The sequence below is a fragment of the Pelophylax lessonae genome (assembly GCF_965119305.1).
Source record: "Pelophylax lessonae genome assembly, chromosome: 7".
Taxonomy (NCBI): Eukaryota; Metazoa; Chordata; class Amphibia; order Anura; family Ranidae; genus Pelophylax; species Pelophylax lessonae.
In genome coordinates this window covers 194,143,946-194,163,158 of record NC_138774.1, presented here as the reverse complement: position 1 = coordinate 194,163,158, position 19,213 = coordinate 194,143,946, and the positions used below count along the sequence as shown (strand labels likewise).

The window sequence follows — 19,213 nt, the reverse complement described above, 5'->3', positions numbered from 1 at the left end:
TGATTGTTAAATTGTCCTGCCCAATAAACAAGTTTCCCCCAAATAAAATGCATTTGTACATATTGCACAGTGTTGTCCAGTCACCATTCAGTGTGTAACAAATAAAACAAATAAGAAGGGATACTACAAACTGCTTCTTTTACATTGATCCCAACCAGCATGGAGGCAAGGAGTCCAGCTCAGCCTCGCTCTTTTCTTTCAGCAGCTATAATTATTGGTTTCTTTCCAGTGTGTCTACTTACAAACATTCAGTGTAGATACAAGTTATCAAACTATACAGTGTTTTACACAGCAGGGACTACAGACAGTTAGCACTTCGCAGTTTTAGTTTGGCACAGGGTTTACATAGAATTTTACCAGTCTTTACCTACTGCAAACAGACAATGCCTTCTCTTGTCTTCTTCTTCCCGCTATTGAAGGTCACAATTCACGCTGAGATAAACGTGTACTATCTCAGTTAAGTCACAAGGATACAGAGATCCAAATAGGCAGCAATATTAACAGTACACACAATTATCCGTTTTCTTTTTTTTCCCCCTAACACTGAGAAAGACGAATGCCAATGAACGCACGATAGAACAGAACATTTATCAACAAGGTCGAAAAATGGAAACTGTACATATCACAAAACCCCCTCTACCAGGGAGGCACTTGTAGAGAGTGGTTAAATTGGCATTTGTGACAAGGAGGACCAGTCTCTCCTTGCTGCACACTAAAGCCCAAAACGGTGTGGCTACTTATTGCACTTACAGAACCAACAAGCAATGAGGCCCATTAATCGGGGATCATTTCTCTCCTGCTTCACTCCCCCTGAACTAGTCTTATTGCTGAAGAACCAAAAAAAGCAGTGTGGGTCTCTAGTTCTTCTTTGAGGAAGATTTTCGGCATTTGGTGGTAGGAGGCAAGACGGGAGGGCTGCCATCCAGTGTCAGACTAAAGTCCCTGGTGGTGTGCCTTCTGTCGACCGCTCTCCTTGTGCCCGACTCGTCATGGTGGCCTGGCTGTACAGGTCCTCATCGACGTACTCTGAAAAGTGCCTGATTGGGGAAGGGTGGGAGGGAACATGGCGGGCAGGTGAGGTGGCCGATGACAGAATGCGAAGCAGTAGTGTAATGCCGAGTTTGTGAAGGGGGGCAGAAAGTGCATACCATAATTAAATTGGTGGAAAAGTTTTTCCACAAAAATTGGATAGATTAATGAAGAGGAGGGTAAGAACATTTGAACGTGAAAAGAAGGATAACAATGTGGGCATTGAAAATTCAAAAGTAAAATGGAAGTTCAGGGAGAAAAGGCAGAAAATAAAAAATAAAATTATGATCACATTTTTGAGAGTGGACACAAGATTGATAATATGTGCAAAATGGAGAAGAAACAGTAACATGAATATAAAATGGAGAGCGGTGTTTGGAAAAGAATCAAAGAAGAAAGGAAAAAGAAATTAGAAAGTCATAAGGATCACGATGCAGCCCATGCAAATGAAGCACTTCAACAGAGTGCCCATCCCCTATTTATATACTAAATTTATATCAACTAATCAAAAAAAAAAAATCATATATTGTAGAAAATCTTTCTGCATAGTGCACAGATGCTGTGGACTCTTCTCAGCAAATCTCAGTAGCCAGACCATAGCCCTTTTCCCCACCATTATCCAGTTGAATTTGGCTGTACTGAGTCAAAGAATATTGCCCAAAAAGCCCATACACAAATTTTGTATATATACATACATACATACATACATACAAATACACACAGCTCAAAAAAATTAAAGGAACACTTTTGAAAACACATCAGATTTAATGCTGGATATCTATGCTGATATGGATTGGGTAATGTGTTAGGAACAAAAGGATGCCACATAGTTTTATGGAAATAAAAAATGATCATCTTACAGAGGGCTGATTTTAAAGACACATCGAAAATCAATGTGAAAAAATGATGCAGCTGGCTAGTCCATTTTGCTGAAATTTCATTGCAGCAACTTAAAATGGTACTCAGTAGTTTGTATGGCCCCCACGTGCTTGTATGCATGCCTGACCATGTTGGGACGTGCTCCTAATAAGACGACGGATGGTGTCCTGGGGTATTTCCTCCCAGATCTGTAACAGGGCATCACTGAGCTCCTGAACAGACGGAGGGGCAACCTTGCGGTGTCGGATGGACTGAAACATCATTTTCCAGAGATGTTCTATTGGATTTAGGTCAGGCGAGCATGGGGGCCATTCAATGGTATTAATTCCTTCATCCTCCAGGAACTGGCTGCATACTCTCGCCACATGAGGCCAGGCATTGTCGTGCACCAGGAGGAACCCAGGACCCACTGCACCAGCTTAGGGTCCGACAATGGGTCCAAGGATTTCATCCCGATACCTAATGGCAGTCAGGATGCCTAGCCTGTAGAGGTCTGTGCGTCCCTCCATGGATATGCCTCCCCAGACCATCACTTACTCACTACCAAACCCATTATGCTGAACGCTGTTACAGGAAGCATAACATTCTCCATGGCTTCTCCAGACCCTTTCACGTCTGTCACATGAGCTCAGGGTGAACGAAAAGCACAGGGCGCCAGTGGCTGACCTGCCAATTCTGGTGCTCAATGGCAAATGCCAATTGAGCTCCATGGTGCTGGGCAGTGATCAAAGGGCCAACCAGAAGATGTTGGGCCCTCAGGCCACCCTCATGAAGTCTGTTTCTAAATGTTTGGTCAGAGACATTCACACCAATGGCCTGCTGGAGGTAATTTTTTAGGGCTCTGGCAGTGCTCATCTTGTTTCTCCTTGCACAAAGGAGCATATACTAGTCCTGCTGATGGGTTAAGGACCTTCTACGGCCTTGTCCAGCTCTCCTAGAGTAACTACCTGTCTCCTGGAATCTCCTCCATGCTCTCGAGACTGTGCTGGGAGACACAGCAAACCTTCTGGCAATGGTATAGATTGATGAGCCATCCTGGAGGAGTTGGACTGCCTGTGCAACCTCTATAGGGTCCAGGTATGGCATCATGCTACCAGAAGTGACACTGGCCTGAGCCAAATGCAAAACTAATGAAAAACAGTCAGAAAAGATAAGTAGGGAAAAAAAATGTCAGTGGCTTCGACCTGTAAAACCATTCCTGTTTTGGAGGTCATCTCATTGTTGCCCATCTAAAGCACCTGTTAATTTTATTAACACCAAAGCAGCTGAAACTGACTAACAACCCCCTCTGCTACTTAACTGACATAATATCCCAGGAGTTTAATTGACTTGATGCTATACTCTACCGAAAAAGTGTTCCTTTAATAACTTTTTCAGCAGTGTGTATTTATATTTATATTATATATATATATATATATATATATATATATATATATATATATATATATATATATACACACACACACATACACATACACACACACACACAATTATATATATATATATATATATATATATATATATATATATATATATATATATATATATATATATATACACACACACACACACACACACACACACACACACACACACACACACGCACACACACACACACAGTACTGTGAAAAAGTTTTAGGTAGGTGTGAAGAAATGCTGTAAAGTAAGAATGCTTTCGAAAATATACATTTAAATTATTTTTAATTTATCAATTCACTAAATGCATACAGAAGAAACATCTAACACAACTCAATATTTGGTCTGACTAACCTTTGACTTCAAACCAGCATCAATTCCTACACTTGCACAAAGCCAGGGATGTTGTAGGATTAGAGGCTTAAAACCGGTTGAGGAACAGCCAAACTCTGCTACTAAGGTGAGGTTGTGGAAAACCGTTTCATGTCACAGGTCATGCACCATGGCAATACGGAGCACAGAAACAAGACACAAGGTAGTTATACTGCACCAGCAAGGTCTCTCCCAGGCAAAGATTTCAAAGCAGACTGGGGTTTTAAGATGTGTTCAATCTCTTTTGAAGAAGCAAAAAGAAATGGCGCCAACGTTGAGGACTGTAGATGCAATGGTTGGCCAAGGAAACAATGCAGCAGATAAAAGACCCATCATGTCTACTTCCCTTTGACATCGGAAGATGTCCACCAGTGCCATCAGAACAGAACTGGTGGAAACCATTGGGACCCAGGTACACCCATCTACTGTCTGGAGAAGTCTGACCAGAAGTTGGCTTCGTAGAAGAACTGCTGCCAAAAACACATACCTCCAATGTGGAAAGAAGACGAAAGCAGAGCACACACCATAAAAAAATCGGACGAGCGATCGTCCAATTTTTCTCGTTGTTTCACAGCAAATCAGGACCGATGAAAGAAAATTTGTACGAAAATTCTCGTATGACAAAGGCTTTGTTGTTGTTTATTGTTTCTGATAATGCGCAGTCTTTCTTTTCTGATTTTTCTTGTATGAAAATCGTACAAAACAGTACACATTAAACAAAAATCACTTGTTCTGTTCCCATACGAGAAAAATTTTGGAGTTTGTCCCTTCAGGAATTCTCGTATGAAAAGTCTGAATCGGCTGTCTAAAGTTGTGTACACGCTATACGAAAATCGAATGAAATATACAATAATTGGATAATTCTCGCCCAATTTTCTTAAAGTGTGTACGAGCCTTAAGCAACTGAACTATACACAAAAACATAGTAACTGGGGTGCAGAAAAATGGCAGCAGGTGTTTTAGACTGATGAGTCAAAATGTAACATATTTGGCTGTAGCAGGAGGCAGTTTATTTGCCAAAGGGCTGGGGAACGGTACAATAATGAGTGTCTGCAGGCAACAGTAAAGCATGGTGGAGGTTCCTTGGAGATTTGGTAAGGATCAATGGCGTCCTCAATGCTAAGAAATATGAGCAGATATTAGTCATCATACCATACCATTAGGGAGGCGTGTGATTGGCCCTAAATTTATTCTGCAGTAGGACGACAACCCCAAACATACAGCAAACATCATTAAGAACTATCATCAGTGTAAAGAACAACAAGGAGTCCTGGTTTGGCAAAGGGTGGTCATATCAAATATTGATTTGGACTTTTCTTCCATTCATTTACTTTCTATTTTGTTAATTGATGAAAATAAACTACTAACGCTTCTATTTCTGAAAGCATTCTTACGTTACAGCATTTCTTCACACCTGCCTAAAACCTTTGCATAGTAATATACATATACACACACAAATACAAACACAAAATTGTTTTTTAACTCTGCGGTAAGGAAGAATTTTCTGAGGACCAGGATAAGGCCAGATTTTTCAGCAGCCAGTAGGAGACAGTTCAGTAGAGGACCTCGTACCTGCTATGCAAAGGGGCCCCAGTAAAACTGATTGAATGTGGAAGTGGAGATCCAGTCTGATAGTGTCCCTCGTGATAACCTGGACGATAAAATCTCTGGTACTGCATGTGCGAGGGAATAGGGCCCCTTTGGACTCCCCCAGATGCTGCTGAATTGCGCAAATACCAGTCCCGAAGCCCCTCCAGTGCAAGAGCTTTGTGCACATTCCTCTCCATTGTCTCAGGGGGTGGAGCCCGAGGCTGACTCCTAGAGCGAGGACCCGGATGGGACGCTTGGGGAGCACTGCGTTGTTGGAAGCCATCGGAATGCCAGGGCTGCTGAAAATGACCAACATCAGTCAACTGAGGGCCACATGATTTGTTTCGAGTAACGTTTCTGCGCTGTTGAGTCTCGGCACGACTCCGAAGTGCTGGGCTACCCATATATCCCTCGTAGTAGCCGTCTCGTCTAGAGTAATGGCTACTACCATCAGGGTCAGCCCACCAGGGGGAGTCAGGTTCCACCCACCACTGACCTTCTGATTCTGCCCACCCTCTTGTCTGCTGCTGTTGCTGCTGGCGTTCCATATAGTAATCTAACAGTAGCTCTTCATATGGAAGGCGGGAATTTGTGTTGGGTGTTCTGGGGTCCGGGGATCTTGCCCCTCGCTGTTGGTGGTGAGTGGGTGCTGAACCAGCCTGAGGGCGATCGCTCAAGGCTTCTGAACTCTTGAAGGAAGGTTTTCCCTGGGTTTCAGCAGGAGGAGGTCTTTCTATCAGAGCTTCAGAACTATTGCTTCGCCGGCTTCTGGCTGAATGAGTGTGTGGACGCTCACTGGGGAAACCCACTTGAGAGTCTTGACTTCCTGTCCATTGCCTCTGCGACAACCCTGACCCATCCGACCTGGAAAGGAGAAAAACAAATTATTTAGGGTGGAGACATGAAAGCTCAGTCCCTTGATTTTCTAATTTGTTCTTTGCAAACCCAATGTTTATCTCAACTACACGATGATATGAAAAATACTGAATGATTTAGTTATGTAGTCATTAAAGAAATAATAAATGTGCCTTATGAAGTACCTGAACATAGCTCAGTATCAGACTCCTGTAATTCCTGGTACAGCAGATCTCAAGCTAGGGCTGCACCAAGATTAGGTTTGCTGCTTTGCATATGATCTGGTAAGGAACACTCTATCAATAGTGGACAACAGAGTGTTGATTCACCACTGTACCGCTAATACATGTTCACTCTTCAATGAAGGGCTGGCAAGGAAGATGACCTAGCTGAATTGTTTAAATGCAGTAAAAAGAAATTAAGGTTTTCAACCTGGTTATGCCACCTAACATGGCTTTGTAAATTGCAAGACACAATATCCAACCTTCTATGCAGGACTGTCAGATTTTGCCAGCACCCTCCACTAAGGAAACCCTGCAGTACTTACCTCAGTGCAGAGCTGCTGCAGGCATTTCGGCTCAGGACTGGAGTGGCCGGAACACTTCGACCTTCAAGACTGGATAGACTTCGGGGAAAGGAACGTGTGGGACTGTGTGTGAAAAAGTAGATTGGGTGAATAAATATTACATAAAATAAAAGGCAGCAGATAGGTCATACTTCCAGGCAAGTGTTATTTTCAAACAAGTGCAAGTTAATCAGATTTTCAGTTTTTCCTTTAAAGTGGAAGTAAAGTCAACACATAACTAACTCTAAACCTACTCACAGCCATCTTCTAAGCCTAATCTATCTAGCCCTGTAAAGCAAAAAACACTATACTTACCTGTTCTGCCGCCACTCTGGTCCGGTCCCAGCATCAGTTGTCAGCAGCAACTTCAGTGTGTAGGAGAGGCAGCCGACAACAGAGACCCCATTGTAAGTCTATGGGTGACATCACTTCCCAGGCATTTCACAGTCATCGGTTTTCTCCTGCACACAGCATCCGCCGCTGGAGACCGGACCGGCTGTAGAAAAGGTATGTATAGCGATTTTTGCTTTACAGGGTTAGATAGATTAGTCTTAGATTGTGGCTGAGAGAAGGTTTGACTCAAATTCCACTTTAAGATCATCACTCTATCATCTGTAAGTGGTTGTAAAAAGATGGTACCCTGGCTCAGCATTAGTAATATAAGTAGCATGTACACATTCTAAAAGTTTCTTGTAGTCAATTTAGAATAACTATACAAGGACTAAATTATGACAGAAGAGGAGGTGCATTTTTTAATATATCAATGTAGTGATGATGCTGCAGCTGTCCTTTGTGAAGGACTACAGGGGGCTGTTACAATCTGTCACCCTGTACAAAAGGAGAGAGCAGTGGTGGCAAGTCAAATTAAATAAAAACATAGCACTAGGTGGGAATAATTTTACACCCATACATGGGTGGATTTATTTGTCACGGGAAGCATTGTTCATGAAAGAAGAAGAACATGTTTCTGGTAAGCTACAAGATGGCTATTGCACACATACATTACCAGTTTTGCCTCAAGTACAGTTTCTGGGCTGTAATTGTGTCAATGAGAGCATCTGTGGTGACCACTGTCTAATACAAGGGGAGAAAGGATTGGCCCAGTCAAAGCACCAGAGAACGAAGCCACCATATCAGGGACTCCTTCGTTCCCCGGCTCAGCCGGATCTGATTGTCCAGAGACTGCGGAGTCTTGTCCCATTTGGCCAGAATCTCCCTTTGCAGGGACCTCTTATGAAACGGTGCAAACAAAACCGCCTCGAAAGTAGACACCATTATGCCCCAGCACCCGCATGCAAGTCTGGAGGGAAGAACATCTGCTGGACAGCAGGAGACGAATTGCAGCCTTCAATTTCTGGAGTTTGTCCAGAGGAAGGAGCACTCTGGCTAGGGCCGAGTCCAGAGTCAAACCCAGATAGTCCAGCTTTGTAGATGGAACCAGAGCAGACTTCTGAAAATTCAGAATTCGGCCAAACTCCCTGAGACTTCGTATGGTGATTTCCAGGTTTTCCACCAGAGCAGTAGGAAACTCCGCTCACAGAAGGAGGTCATCCAAGTAGCCCAGTACCGCGATTCCCCATTGGCGTAACAAAGCTAACACCGGGGCTAAAACTTTTGTGAAGACCCGAGGAGCAGAGGCAAGACCAAAGGGTAACGCCACAAACTGATATTGCTCCTCTCCCACGGCAAAGCAGAGGAAGTGCTGGTGACCGACAAATATTGGAATGTGAAAGTAAGCATCCTTGATGTCGACAGAGGCAAGAAAATCCCCCTGATGCGGGGATGCCACCACCATGCAAATGGACTCGATCCTGAACTTGTGCACCCGCAAAAAGCAGTTAAGCGCTTTGAGGTCCAGAATTAGACGCACCTTGCCTTCCTTCTTGGGAACTGTAAACAGGTTTGATTAAAAACATTCCAAAGTCGGAACCATCACCCCCTAAAGCAACAGGTCTTGTGGCGCCCCAAACAGACCCTGTAAGCGGTCCGGGGACAGGTGCAAGATGGAAGGAAAGAACCTTGCCAGGGGACAAGAGCGAAACTTGATCTTGTAGCCCGACCAAATGACTTAATGGATCCACTTGTCTTGTACCAGGGAAGTCCACGGGTCCGGAAACCAGCAAAGACATTCCCCCAACCCCGATACGGCTTGTCAGACCAGGTTCGTTTGGATCCTCCAGAGGAGGCCCTGAAAGGCTTAAAGCCCTTGTCAGTCGACCCTGAAGTACGACTAAACTTCTTACTTCTTATGAGCGGAGAAGGAGGGCCCACGTCTACGACGAGGGTCCTTGCTCTTAGTAGCCTGCGGAAGAAAGGTACTCTTTCCCCCTGTGAGACCTTTAATGATGTCATCCAGTGTAGCTCCAAACAGGCGATCTCCTTGAAAGGGGAGATCAGTCAAGGCCTTTTTAGAAGTCTGGTCCATAGACCAGCATTTGAGCCAAAAGACATGCCAAAGGACCACTGCCAAAACAGTGAAAACAGTGAAAAGAGCTGAGCCACATCCAAAGAGACATCACAGATAAACTGCAGCCCCTGGACCAGCTGGTCTGCCAGCTCAGCAAAGGCAGGGGGGAGCTGTTCTCCCTCCAGGTCATGGCGTAAAAGCTTAGCCCACTCAGTCAGAGTTTGCAACATCAGTGCAATGGTAAATACCGGCTTCAGTGTCGAACCAGGCAGAGTGTATATATTGCGGGCCACTGCCTTCGCCTTCCTGTCAGCCTGGTCCTTAAAGGCCAGGGACTCTTCAACAAGAATCATGGTTGCCTTGTTCAATCTGGAAACCGAAGGGTCCACCATCGGTGGAACAGTCCACTTCCTAATACGGGACTCCTCATAGGGGTAACGCCTAGTAAAGCGCTTAGAGACCCCAAGGGGACGCTTTGGTTGTCCCCACTCTTTAGCAAAAATTCTGTCAAAATAGGGGGGAAGGAAACACCTTTGCCGCTCTGGATGGCTTGTGAGTGCCAAAGAGAACCTGCGCCTCTGTCACAGCTGCGTCCTTCATCTTTAAGGTCTCAAGCACAGATACAATCAGTGCTTCCACCAGTGCCTTTTCTTGTGCGGTTGCAGATGTGGAGAAATCATCCTCACTATCTGAGGATTCCGGGCCAGTGGTCGCACACCCAGGAGTGAGACCCACGTCCGCAGCGGATGAATCAGATTCAGGATCTGATGAGACAGAGAAAGGCGGGGGGCACTTTTTGCGGTCAGTGCATCGATGGATGGTTGGGACCCTGAGGGCCCTGCAGCCTCAGAGAGGGGATCAGGTGGGGTGATGTGCTCCAAAGACTCCATGAGTCACCAGGGGGACCCCACAAAAAGTGTAAGACACTGCAAAGGGACAACCCCCACTATACTGGCAGCACCACACGGTTGCCAGGCACAAAGCACCAAGCGATATTCAGCAGAGAGGGAGAGGACCCCACAAGACTTACCACCCAGCAGAAACAGGCACCTGCAGCCACCAGGATAATCTACACTCCACGTGCGCCGATCAGGAAGTGAAAAGATCCAGGAGCCAGCACCAGGGGATGAGGGGCTCCCACCGACAAAATCGCCCCCCCCCCCCCCCCCCCACGGGGCTTCACAGTCATGGCTGCAGCCATTTTTAATAGAAAATCACTGCAAAATGGCTGCCGAACTACACAAATATGGCCACCGTGCATTGAGCACACAGGCTACAGCAAAATGGTGGCCCGCGTGGCACCATGAGGCTCCCAGTGACTCAGGAGGGATCCCTAGGCCTCAAGACCAGGCCCAGGCATAGCGCCCTGCCCCCACCCCAGAAGGTGGACCAGACCATCCACACAGCCCCAACATAAGTGGAGGGGGGGTAGGATGGGGGACGGATTAAGGGGGGATGCCTGACGGGAAGGAGGGAAACCCGGAGGTCCTACCGTCCCAAGGAGGGGCCCATGTCCACCCCAAAACCCTCCAGGGGGAGAGGGGGGACAGCTACTCACCATTACCAGGAACCAGGCATGCACCGCTCCAGACAGAACCCCACGCCATGGAAATTGGGGGCTGTCGGCCAAGAGGAACGCTGCGACTCGGGCCAAGACCCGGTCATATGCGACCTTGCGATGCGTTTAACTCACAGGCCAGCCCCGTCTGGTGGGGCTAAGTTGCGCCCGACCTAGCGCTCGCTGAGGTCTGCGCGCGCTCGCTGGCCAGACTGGCAGTTGATTGTAGATATCACAAGAAAAAACCAGGAGAAATATTTCTATCTAAAAAGAAAAATTTGCCAGGACCAGAGACCCCAGCAAGGAACTAGGTCCTTACTCCTGACTAGGCAGAAATAAAATAAACTGGAGTACCTATAGCAGAAAGAGGGAGTATACCCCCTGGGACTGCCCATAGGCGTAGCCAGACTTTTTCTGCCTAGTGTCCTACTCCTGTAGAGGGCAGTATAATCCAATGGTTAAGAAGATTAGGAGCGGTGTCCGCTAATGAACGAAAGAGAAAGGTATTTAGCAGTTCATATTTACTAAAATAATTGCATTTTCATGTTCTGTGTACTGTGGGAGACCAGATATAGTGAATGCAGGGTCCTACGTTTAGTAACACTTTAAGGGAGTCATTAGCTTTGCCACCTTTTGTGGCCTCTTGCACAGAGGACAATTGCAAACTCTTCTCAAAGCTTTTCCTCCTGGCAGCAGCGTTTTGGCAGAAAAAAAAAAAAAAAAACGCTTACTACCACTTTAAGGAGGCTCTTTGGACTCAAATCGTTACATACTTACACCATCCCAAATACCTACTGCCATATCTCCATTTCTCCCTATGAGAGCTATACTCTCCTTTCTCGCATTTTTTATCATTCAATAAAAACAAATTTAAAAATATATATATTAATAGTTATAATAATCAACCTACCTTGCAGTGCTGGCCATGGAGTTACGCCTGTTCCGAATTTCACAGTACATTTCCACAGGTGATGCTTTCCAGCCAACCCTCCGCTCAGGACTATTGGAGACAGCACGGGAGTGCTCGGCAATGCGAGGAGGAGAAGGCCTCATTCCTGGAGCAAGAATGTCATCTGCGGGCCAGAATTATTCAATCTTTTAGTACTATTTTATCTTTTTTTTGTCTCAAGCTTGGAAATGTCTTTAATTTACTGAAGTGTACAGTGTGAACTCTAGCCATACTCACCATGACTGCCCCCGTCAGATAATGAACTGCACTCTGATTGAAAAGCTTCATCTGTTAAAAAGAAAATATGTATTAATAATATGACATGTTCCTTTGTAGAATTTTTTTTTTTTTTTTTTAAGAAAACTGCTCTATTGCTGGACATTGCAAACTCATCTGTTTAATCCCTGTACAAAAATGATAAAAGATGAGAAATCTGTACATGTCCGAAATTTGCAATACACAGTGTTTTAAATAAAATGATAATGGATGCCATGTAGGGTATTTTAAATGATATCAATTTAGAAAATGAGAAAACATTCAGGAAAGCCTTGAACTTGAGAAGTGGCACTCGATTACACAGTCAGCATCGAAATCACTCATTAATACCTCCATTAAAGAAGCAAATTATAAAAGGTACTCCTGAGATGGTACAAGGTGCCAGGCAGATTGGCTACTTATGTCCTGGGAGCTTCTTCCAAGTGTTTAAGGGCTGATGGTCAGGAAGGAATGGCATACTACATATGGTGGCAATGCCCAAAAGTGAGGCGATTTTGAAATAGAATATATCATTTCATTTTAACCCTCACTAAAATCAGTCTAATCAAATCTCCAAAACATGCCCTCCTGTGTTCACTTTGCAGGTGGACGAAGCCTTGAAGCACCAGAGGTGATTCCTTACTTTTATTTTTGTCCCTGCTAAAATCACCATAGCTAGAAACTGGAAGTCGGCTGTCATTGCATTTGACCAGATCAAGCATAAGCTATCCTGGCTCATGATTAATGAAAGAACTTTGGCACTTCTAAATGATAGAATGAAAGTGATTGAAAAAGTTTGGGGTCTGTGTATTTGATCCTTTACTAATGATCCCCGAACTATACCCGACTAGTATATCTTTGGGTGATGCACGCCTAGACGCAGAGTCTCCCCACCCCCCCCTTCTTACTCATTCTCAGCTTTTTATCTTCATTTGAGTGTCTGAAGTATTATGAATACACAATTCCAGTAATAAAAAAATTGAACATCTCCTTCTCCTTGGAGGAGGGAATCTTCATTTCCATACGAGGGAGGCTAATTCTGAACTCCATCAATCCAAATGATCTTTTGCCAATGATTCGCCATATTGAGTTATCTTCGTATTAGTAGCCTCTTCTTAAGTTAGAAGGCTTGACAGATAATGTTCAAGATCTTTCTTATTTGAATAACCATACAAACTTTTTCTATGGTTGATATAGGAGCATTCCACATGGAGGAAATTGTGTATTGCTCAGAATAGTTATTGTTAATGTTCTATATTGAAAATTAAAAATTTAGAAAAATGTAGTTTCACCCCAAATGGTGATTAAATTTTGTCTCCAACCAAAAACCTGCTGCCTATGAACAATGTGGGACAGCATTTACTCCAACTGCTGAGCAGTTTTATTGAGCTGGGACACCTTCATGAGTCTATGAACAGCTCAGGGGGCTGTCATATTGTATTTGTCAAAAAGTCCAATTCTAATGCAAGGATATGCTTTCGCTAAAATAGGTATATACTTATAGCTGGAGTTCGTTAAATGATCAAAATAATGGCTTCGCTACCTAAGGTTAGGACATGCGCACTTACCGAGCAGACTGTGCGGCACTCTATGTGTAGGCCTCAGGCCCAGTTTTCTGCGCAGGTTATTACTTTGTTCCTCTATCTCCTGCAGCCTGCGCAATGCGTCCAGATAAACCAGTCTGCGTTTTCTGCGCTGCTCCACAGTCAGTTCTGTGCTCTGTTCTGCAGCAACACTCAGTTTCCGAGCAGCTTCTGCCATTTGTAGCTGCAAAGCAAAATCCCGCTCCAAACGGTCCAACTGCACTTCCTGCAAGAGAACCAGAAGTAGATGTATAGACATTGAGGTAGGGCACAATGCTGGACATGGCTGTTACACCAAGTATGACCACTAGATGGCAGACACCACTGCTTTATCCATGTAAACATGTAATTCATGGAAGAATTCTGATTGAAATAAAAAAACTTTTCTATTCAGATTATTGTTAGAGACCTAAAAAGCTCTACCTTTTTCAATTGTTCATATTTTAGAATTATTCCACATGACTAGAGGTGTAAAGCACAAGGACCCAATTTTTTTTTTTTTTAACACAGAAGTGACTAGGTTACTGGGAATTTTTATTTAGATTAACAGTGCTTCCAAAGTGGCAGGGAAAAATGCAACTTATTTTATTACCAATTTATCTACAGCTCTTTCACGACCATGTTGCTGTAAACAAAATCATAAATCATCCCACCATTCAAACCTTTAATGGCTCCCACCCCCTTCTCATCTAAAAACACCACTTGCCATGCAGGCCAATTCTGATATTTCTCTCATATATGTAAAAATCTGTGTTTTATTGCTTGAAAATTACTCAGAACCCCTAAACATTATATATTTTTTTTTTCCGCACAGTATTTGTGCAACAAATTTTTCAAACATGATTTTTTGGGGAGATAAACAATTTCATGAATTAAAAAAAAAATAGCCCAATTTTATTGTATAATGTGAAAGATGATGTTACGCCAAGTAAATAGATACCAAACATGTCACGCTTTTAAATTGCGTACAGTCGTAGAATGGCGCCAAACTTCAGTACTTAAAAATTTCCATAGGCCAAGCTTTAAAAATGTTTACAGTGTAGAGTTACAGAGGAGGTCTTCCGCTAGAGTTATTGCTCTTGCTCGAACGTTCAAGGTGATATCTCACATGTCGTGAGGTGATATCTCACGTGTGGTTTGAACACTGTTTACATACGCGGACGCGACCTACATATGTGATCGCTTCTGCATTCGAGCACTTTAAATTTGTTTTTATATTATTTTATTTTTACACTTTTTCTTTAAAATGTTTTTTTTTTTAATCACTTTTATTACTATTACAAGTAAAGTAAACATCCCTTGCAATAGGAATCGGGCATGACAGGTCCTCTTTAAGGAGAGATCTGGGGTCTATAAGTCTGCAGATCTCTCCCCTATGCTGGAAAGCCCGAGATAGAAAAAAACAAAAAAAAAACAAAACGGCAGCGTTTACATCTGCTGGCGCCGAAAGTGACATCATGTTGTCGCTTCCTGCCTACGAGGGTCATAGAGCTGGCCGGGGACCATCTGGTCCACGGTCAGCTCTATGGTAAACTGCCGCCAGATTAATTCTTTGGCTCCCTGATCGCACCGGAGGGGACATCCATTCCCAACGCCTGTAAAAGCAATCGAGTGACTAAACAGCTGCTAAGATGGCTTTAACATTGCAGGGAATTTTCGGCTGAAAAAAAAAAAAAGATATCTGAATGATACCTGCAGGCATGTTTGATCCAAAGTGACCGCCACCACTAATAAAGGAAAACGCATCCAAATTTACTTGATACAAGTAATCAAGGTACTCACAAAAGCTGTTAAAGTTATTTGCTTAAAATCAAGCATACAGATGTGTTGGCAAAGATATATAGAGAAGCCGCAGGCCGTCAGCCACTCCACTCCCCCTTGATGAAGTCACAACAGACTAAACATGGGTGTCGGACGGTGGCAGTAAGAACTGTGTCCTGTCATTTTTGCTGTTTTTGTAACTTGGAAGGATTGGAGTGGCTTACGGTTGGCGTCTTCTCTGTATATGTTTGCCAACACATATGTATGCTTGATTTTAAGCTTGAACAGCTTTTGTGAGTACCTTGATTACTTGTGTCAAATAAATATGGATGTTTAAGATATTACACTAATCAGGGAGCCTGATTTTTTGCTATTTTTATGGTGGCTATGAAATCTAACCACTGAATAGGGAGAGGACAGCAGTAGAGATTAAGCCTCCCAGTCCTTTAAGAGGTTTCAGATGCTAGGAGGCAGGGTGGAGTTTATGATCATGTGACCGCCGTGATTGGCGGTCATAGCGATCACATGATCGGAAAGCTCTCGCTTTCCGTCAGCTGCAGGTAACCATGGCAGGAGCAAACAGGGCGCACGCTCTCTGCCCAGCTTTGTCCGGTAATTGGTATGAAAATATCCACTCGGCTCCAAGGTGTTAAAGTGGACTGCACCTGTTCTAAAGATCTTTGGAATTAATACAAGCTTTGTTTGCCTAATCTTGTAGTGATACTGGTGCGCACTACCGGTACTTTGGATCAAAGATTTTTCTACACTTAAAAGAATAATATTGATGATGGGAACTTTTTCGTCATTACACCGTTGGATTGTTTTATTGGAACTTTTTTCATTTGCAATTAATTGTGGTTAAACATATTTTCATGTATTGTTTAGAGGACTTGGAGTACAATATTTAAGAATGATTTATTGTGCATGAATTTTCACAAAGAATAATTCTTGAATCAACTTTGTAATTGTTATTTTGTTTTTAAGTTTAGATCTACTTTATTTGCCTTAGTGCCGGTTCACATTTGTGTGATGCGGGAACGCTGCGAATATACTGCGTGTTCCCGCATTGCATCCGCACCCCTGGCAGTTCACACTGCCATATGCGATACGCTGGGGGTGTCAATTAAAAGTTAACGACACCCCCAGATCAGATCGCATATCGCAGTGCGATCTGAAAGTTTGCACAGAATCGGATCGCACTAGTGTGAACCACCATGCGATCCGATTCTGCTGCGGACCAAAAAAAGGGTCCTGTGCGTGTTTTAGTGTGATTGCGGTGTGAATTCAGCCATACAAACTGCACTGGTATGGCTGAATTTGCACCGCACAGAGATCGCATGTAATGTTAGGAGCAGTGCGCTCCGAATTACATGCAATCTCTGTGATCGCACAAATGTGAACCAGCGCTTATCCACAATATGTGAACATGACAGGTACACTTTACATTATACTGCACTAACTTAAAGTTTAATGGAAAGTGTGTGCGAATATATACCCAATCATGGTTTGGATAGATTCTAAGCTTCAGTAAGGGAGTTCTGTTTGCAGAGGACGCACCAATCACACACCAGTGTGCAGTGGGGAGAGAGCTGGGAAGAAAGTCTCACTTAGCAATGTTTTTGGTAAGGTCAGACACAAGGTATAAAAATGAGGGCATTTATGGATTTCATGAATTATGAAAAAACTGCAGCTGCTTACTTCTGCTCTGGTAACCGCTGCTGCGGTCATTCTGAATGCTCGCTGCCTCCTTGAGACAGCTGGGGGTCTCTCGCCATATTCCAGGGGGTACTCCACAGGCACCTGCCCAGTCAGTTCCTGCTCAGAAAGAAGAGTAACCATTAGTATGATCTATAAATATTACACAATAAATCAACTATTACAGTAGAGTTTCTGGAGCTGTAGTAAGCCATGTGCCACCAGGACAATTGTAAGTACACTGCTGACACTCACTATCAGAACAAGCTTTACAGGCAAGTAGTGCCATCAACATTGTACTTGCTCTATCTGATGGAACACTAAAGTCCTTACTTCTCTGGGCCAGTGTCTGATGAAAGAGCTTCCATACACTTTAGCATCCCACCCCACAAAGACATTTAGAGGAGCTTCCAATACCAAAATATTCATGAACTATTTTGATCTTATAACTTGAGTATTATTAGTTGTAGGGAAACTATCCAGTCTTTGAAGTTTGATTACAGGGTTTTGCCAATGCTGAACTTTACCCAACCAGGGCAAAATAAAAGGATTGTTTCAACCCCTCCATCCTCAACAATGTATACTCACATAACCCTGATCGATCTATTAGGTGACAGGTGCTCCAAGAAAATACTTGGTGCTTTCACGTATGGAGGAGTAGGTTACTCACCCCATGTCATTGCCAATCAGGGTTAGAGAAAAGTCAATTTTTTTTCTGATAACTGTAGCATTCACGGGACATTCTGAATTGAGTGGCGGAAAAACAATATGATAGTCCGTGCTGCTACAGAGAACTGCATTAAGTGGGCCAGTTTCTTTGCCCCACATGGCCAAAGCACATGTTCACTTTAAAGCTAAACAGCTAAATATGCAGTCAGCAAATCTATATAGCCTTGTGATTTTGGCAGCCTTGCCAAAGAGCCCATCCAAGTCTGGGACCTCCATGCAGACATTAAAGTTAGCAATGCAGCCTGGTCTATGACCAGCCCCAGTCTGTGACTGAGCAATGAAGGAGTAGCAATACTCTGATGAGATACATTACTGTGCTGGCCCCCCTTGTAAGCATGTTCACAGTATTAAAAGTGAGAGCAAATAAAGCGGGGTGCTACCCCTCACTCCTTCAGTTTGAATGTTTCTGTGCAAGAGGTTACAATAGCAAGACAGATTCAGGTATTTATACTAGTTTAAGCACTTTACGACAGCCTAACACAGGGGTCGGGAACCTTTTTGGCTGAGTCATGAACACCACATATTTTCAAATGTAATTCCGTGAGACCCATACACTATATTTCAGGGGTCGGGAACCTTTATTTAATATTCATATTCATGGGCCACAGCTATACAGTGAGTAGATGGATCCGTGTGAAAGTGCCTGGAGTCCAGTCGGGAAGAGAGCAGAGCAGGCAGGTATGCAATGAGGCCGGAGTGGTGAAGCGCCTGCAGGCCTGCAAGTGATGGAGGTGAGAATAGACCCTGAGAAAATGGCGGCCAGTCGCTGAAGGCCTCAGAAGTGGATGTGAGAGGCAGCTCCCGCGGGTCCCGGGTATCTGAGGGGAAGGAGATTGCGTCTGTCGGGGCACAGGGAGCGGAGGCAGGTCTCCTTACTGGGCGGTGATTGCCAAGGCCCTCAGATGCACAGCACACGAGCCGACTGCGGTACCGCAAGTAGGCCGCAGGGTCCGTAGCGCGGCAATCCGGTCACCCAGAGACAAACTGAGGGTAGCGGTGGGTAGCCCACAAAGTGTACCGTCAATGGGTGCAGAAATCTCCTTGGCACCAGGCACAGCTACGCGGATGGCACTGGATTGAGTGGTAGACGTGGCGGAGCTCTGGGACTACAGGTCCAGCGTGGCTCACGTCCGGACATGCCCCCCTTTACCCCTTTATTAAAGATTTGTCTGTGAGCCAGATGCAGCCATCAAAAGAGCCATGTTTGGCTCGCGAGTCATAGGTTCCCTACCCCTGGCCTAACACATATGCTTTACCACCCACAGGCCACCTATATGCACTGCAGGGTGGCCAATATTTCTGTGCTGAAACCACGATCACTGCGTAGACGAAGGACTGCCTCCTGATCTTGTGACCATTGTGATAGCCAATCACGAGATAAGGCGATCTTTCCTGCCTCAACAGCAATCAGAAGTTTTTTAAAGGGATGTCAGTGTGCACGGAAAGGGTTAATGTAAATAAAAATATAGATAAGAAAGAGAAGGGGAGAGAGAGAGAGAGAGAGAGAGAGAGAAGGAGAGAGAGAGAGAGAGAGAGAGAGAGAGAGAGAGAGAGAGAAGGGGAGAGAGAG

At 44.2% G+C, this 19,213-nt stretch overlaps 1 protein-coding gene across 2 annotated transcripts in view; it reads right to left on the bottom strand.

Moving 5' to 3' along the window:
• Positions 1–396: 396 nt before the first annotated feature.
• Positions 397–19,213, bottom strand: part of CCDC120 (coiled-coil domain containing 120) — an 81,591-nt gene continuing 62,774 nt past the window's right edge. For both annotated transcript variants that reach the window (XM_082262597.1, XM_082262598.1), the window contains exons 5-11: positions 16,918–17,034; positions 13,444–13,684; positions 11,858–11,908; positions 11,582–11,744; positions 6,689–6,790; positions 5,269–6,150; positions 397–1,037 (exon numbers count right to left, since the gene is read on the bottom strand). In XM_082262597.1, the coding sequence (XP_082118723.1) occupies positions 929–1,037; positions 5,269–6,150; positions 6,689–6,790; positions 11,582–11,744; positions 11,858–11,908; positions 13,444–13,684; positions 16,918–17,034 (1,665 nt within the window). In that variant the 3' untranslated portion in view covers positions 397–928. The remainder of the gene's footprint in view (positions 1,038–5,268; positions 6,151–6,688; positions 6,791–11,581; positions 11,745–11,857; positions 11,909–13,443; positions 13,685–16,917; positions 17,035–19,213) is intronic.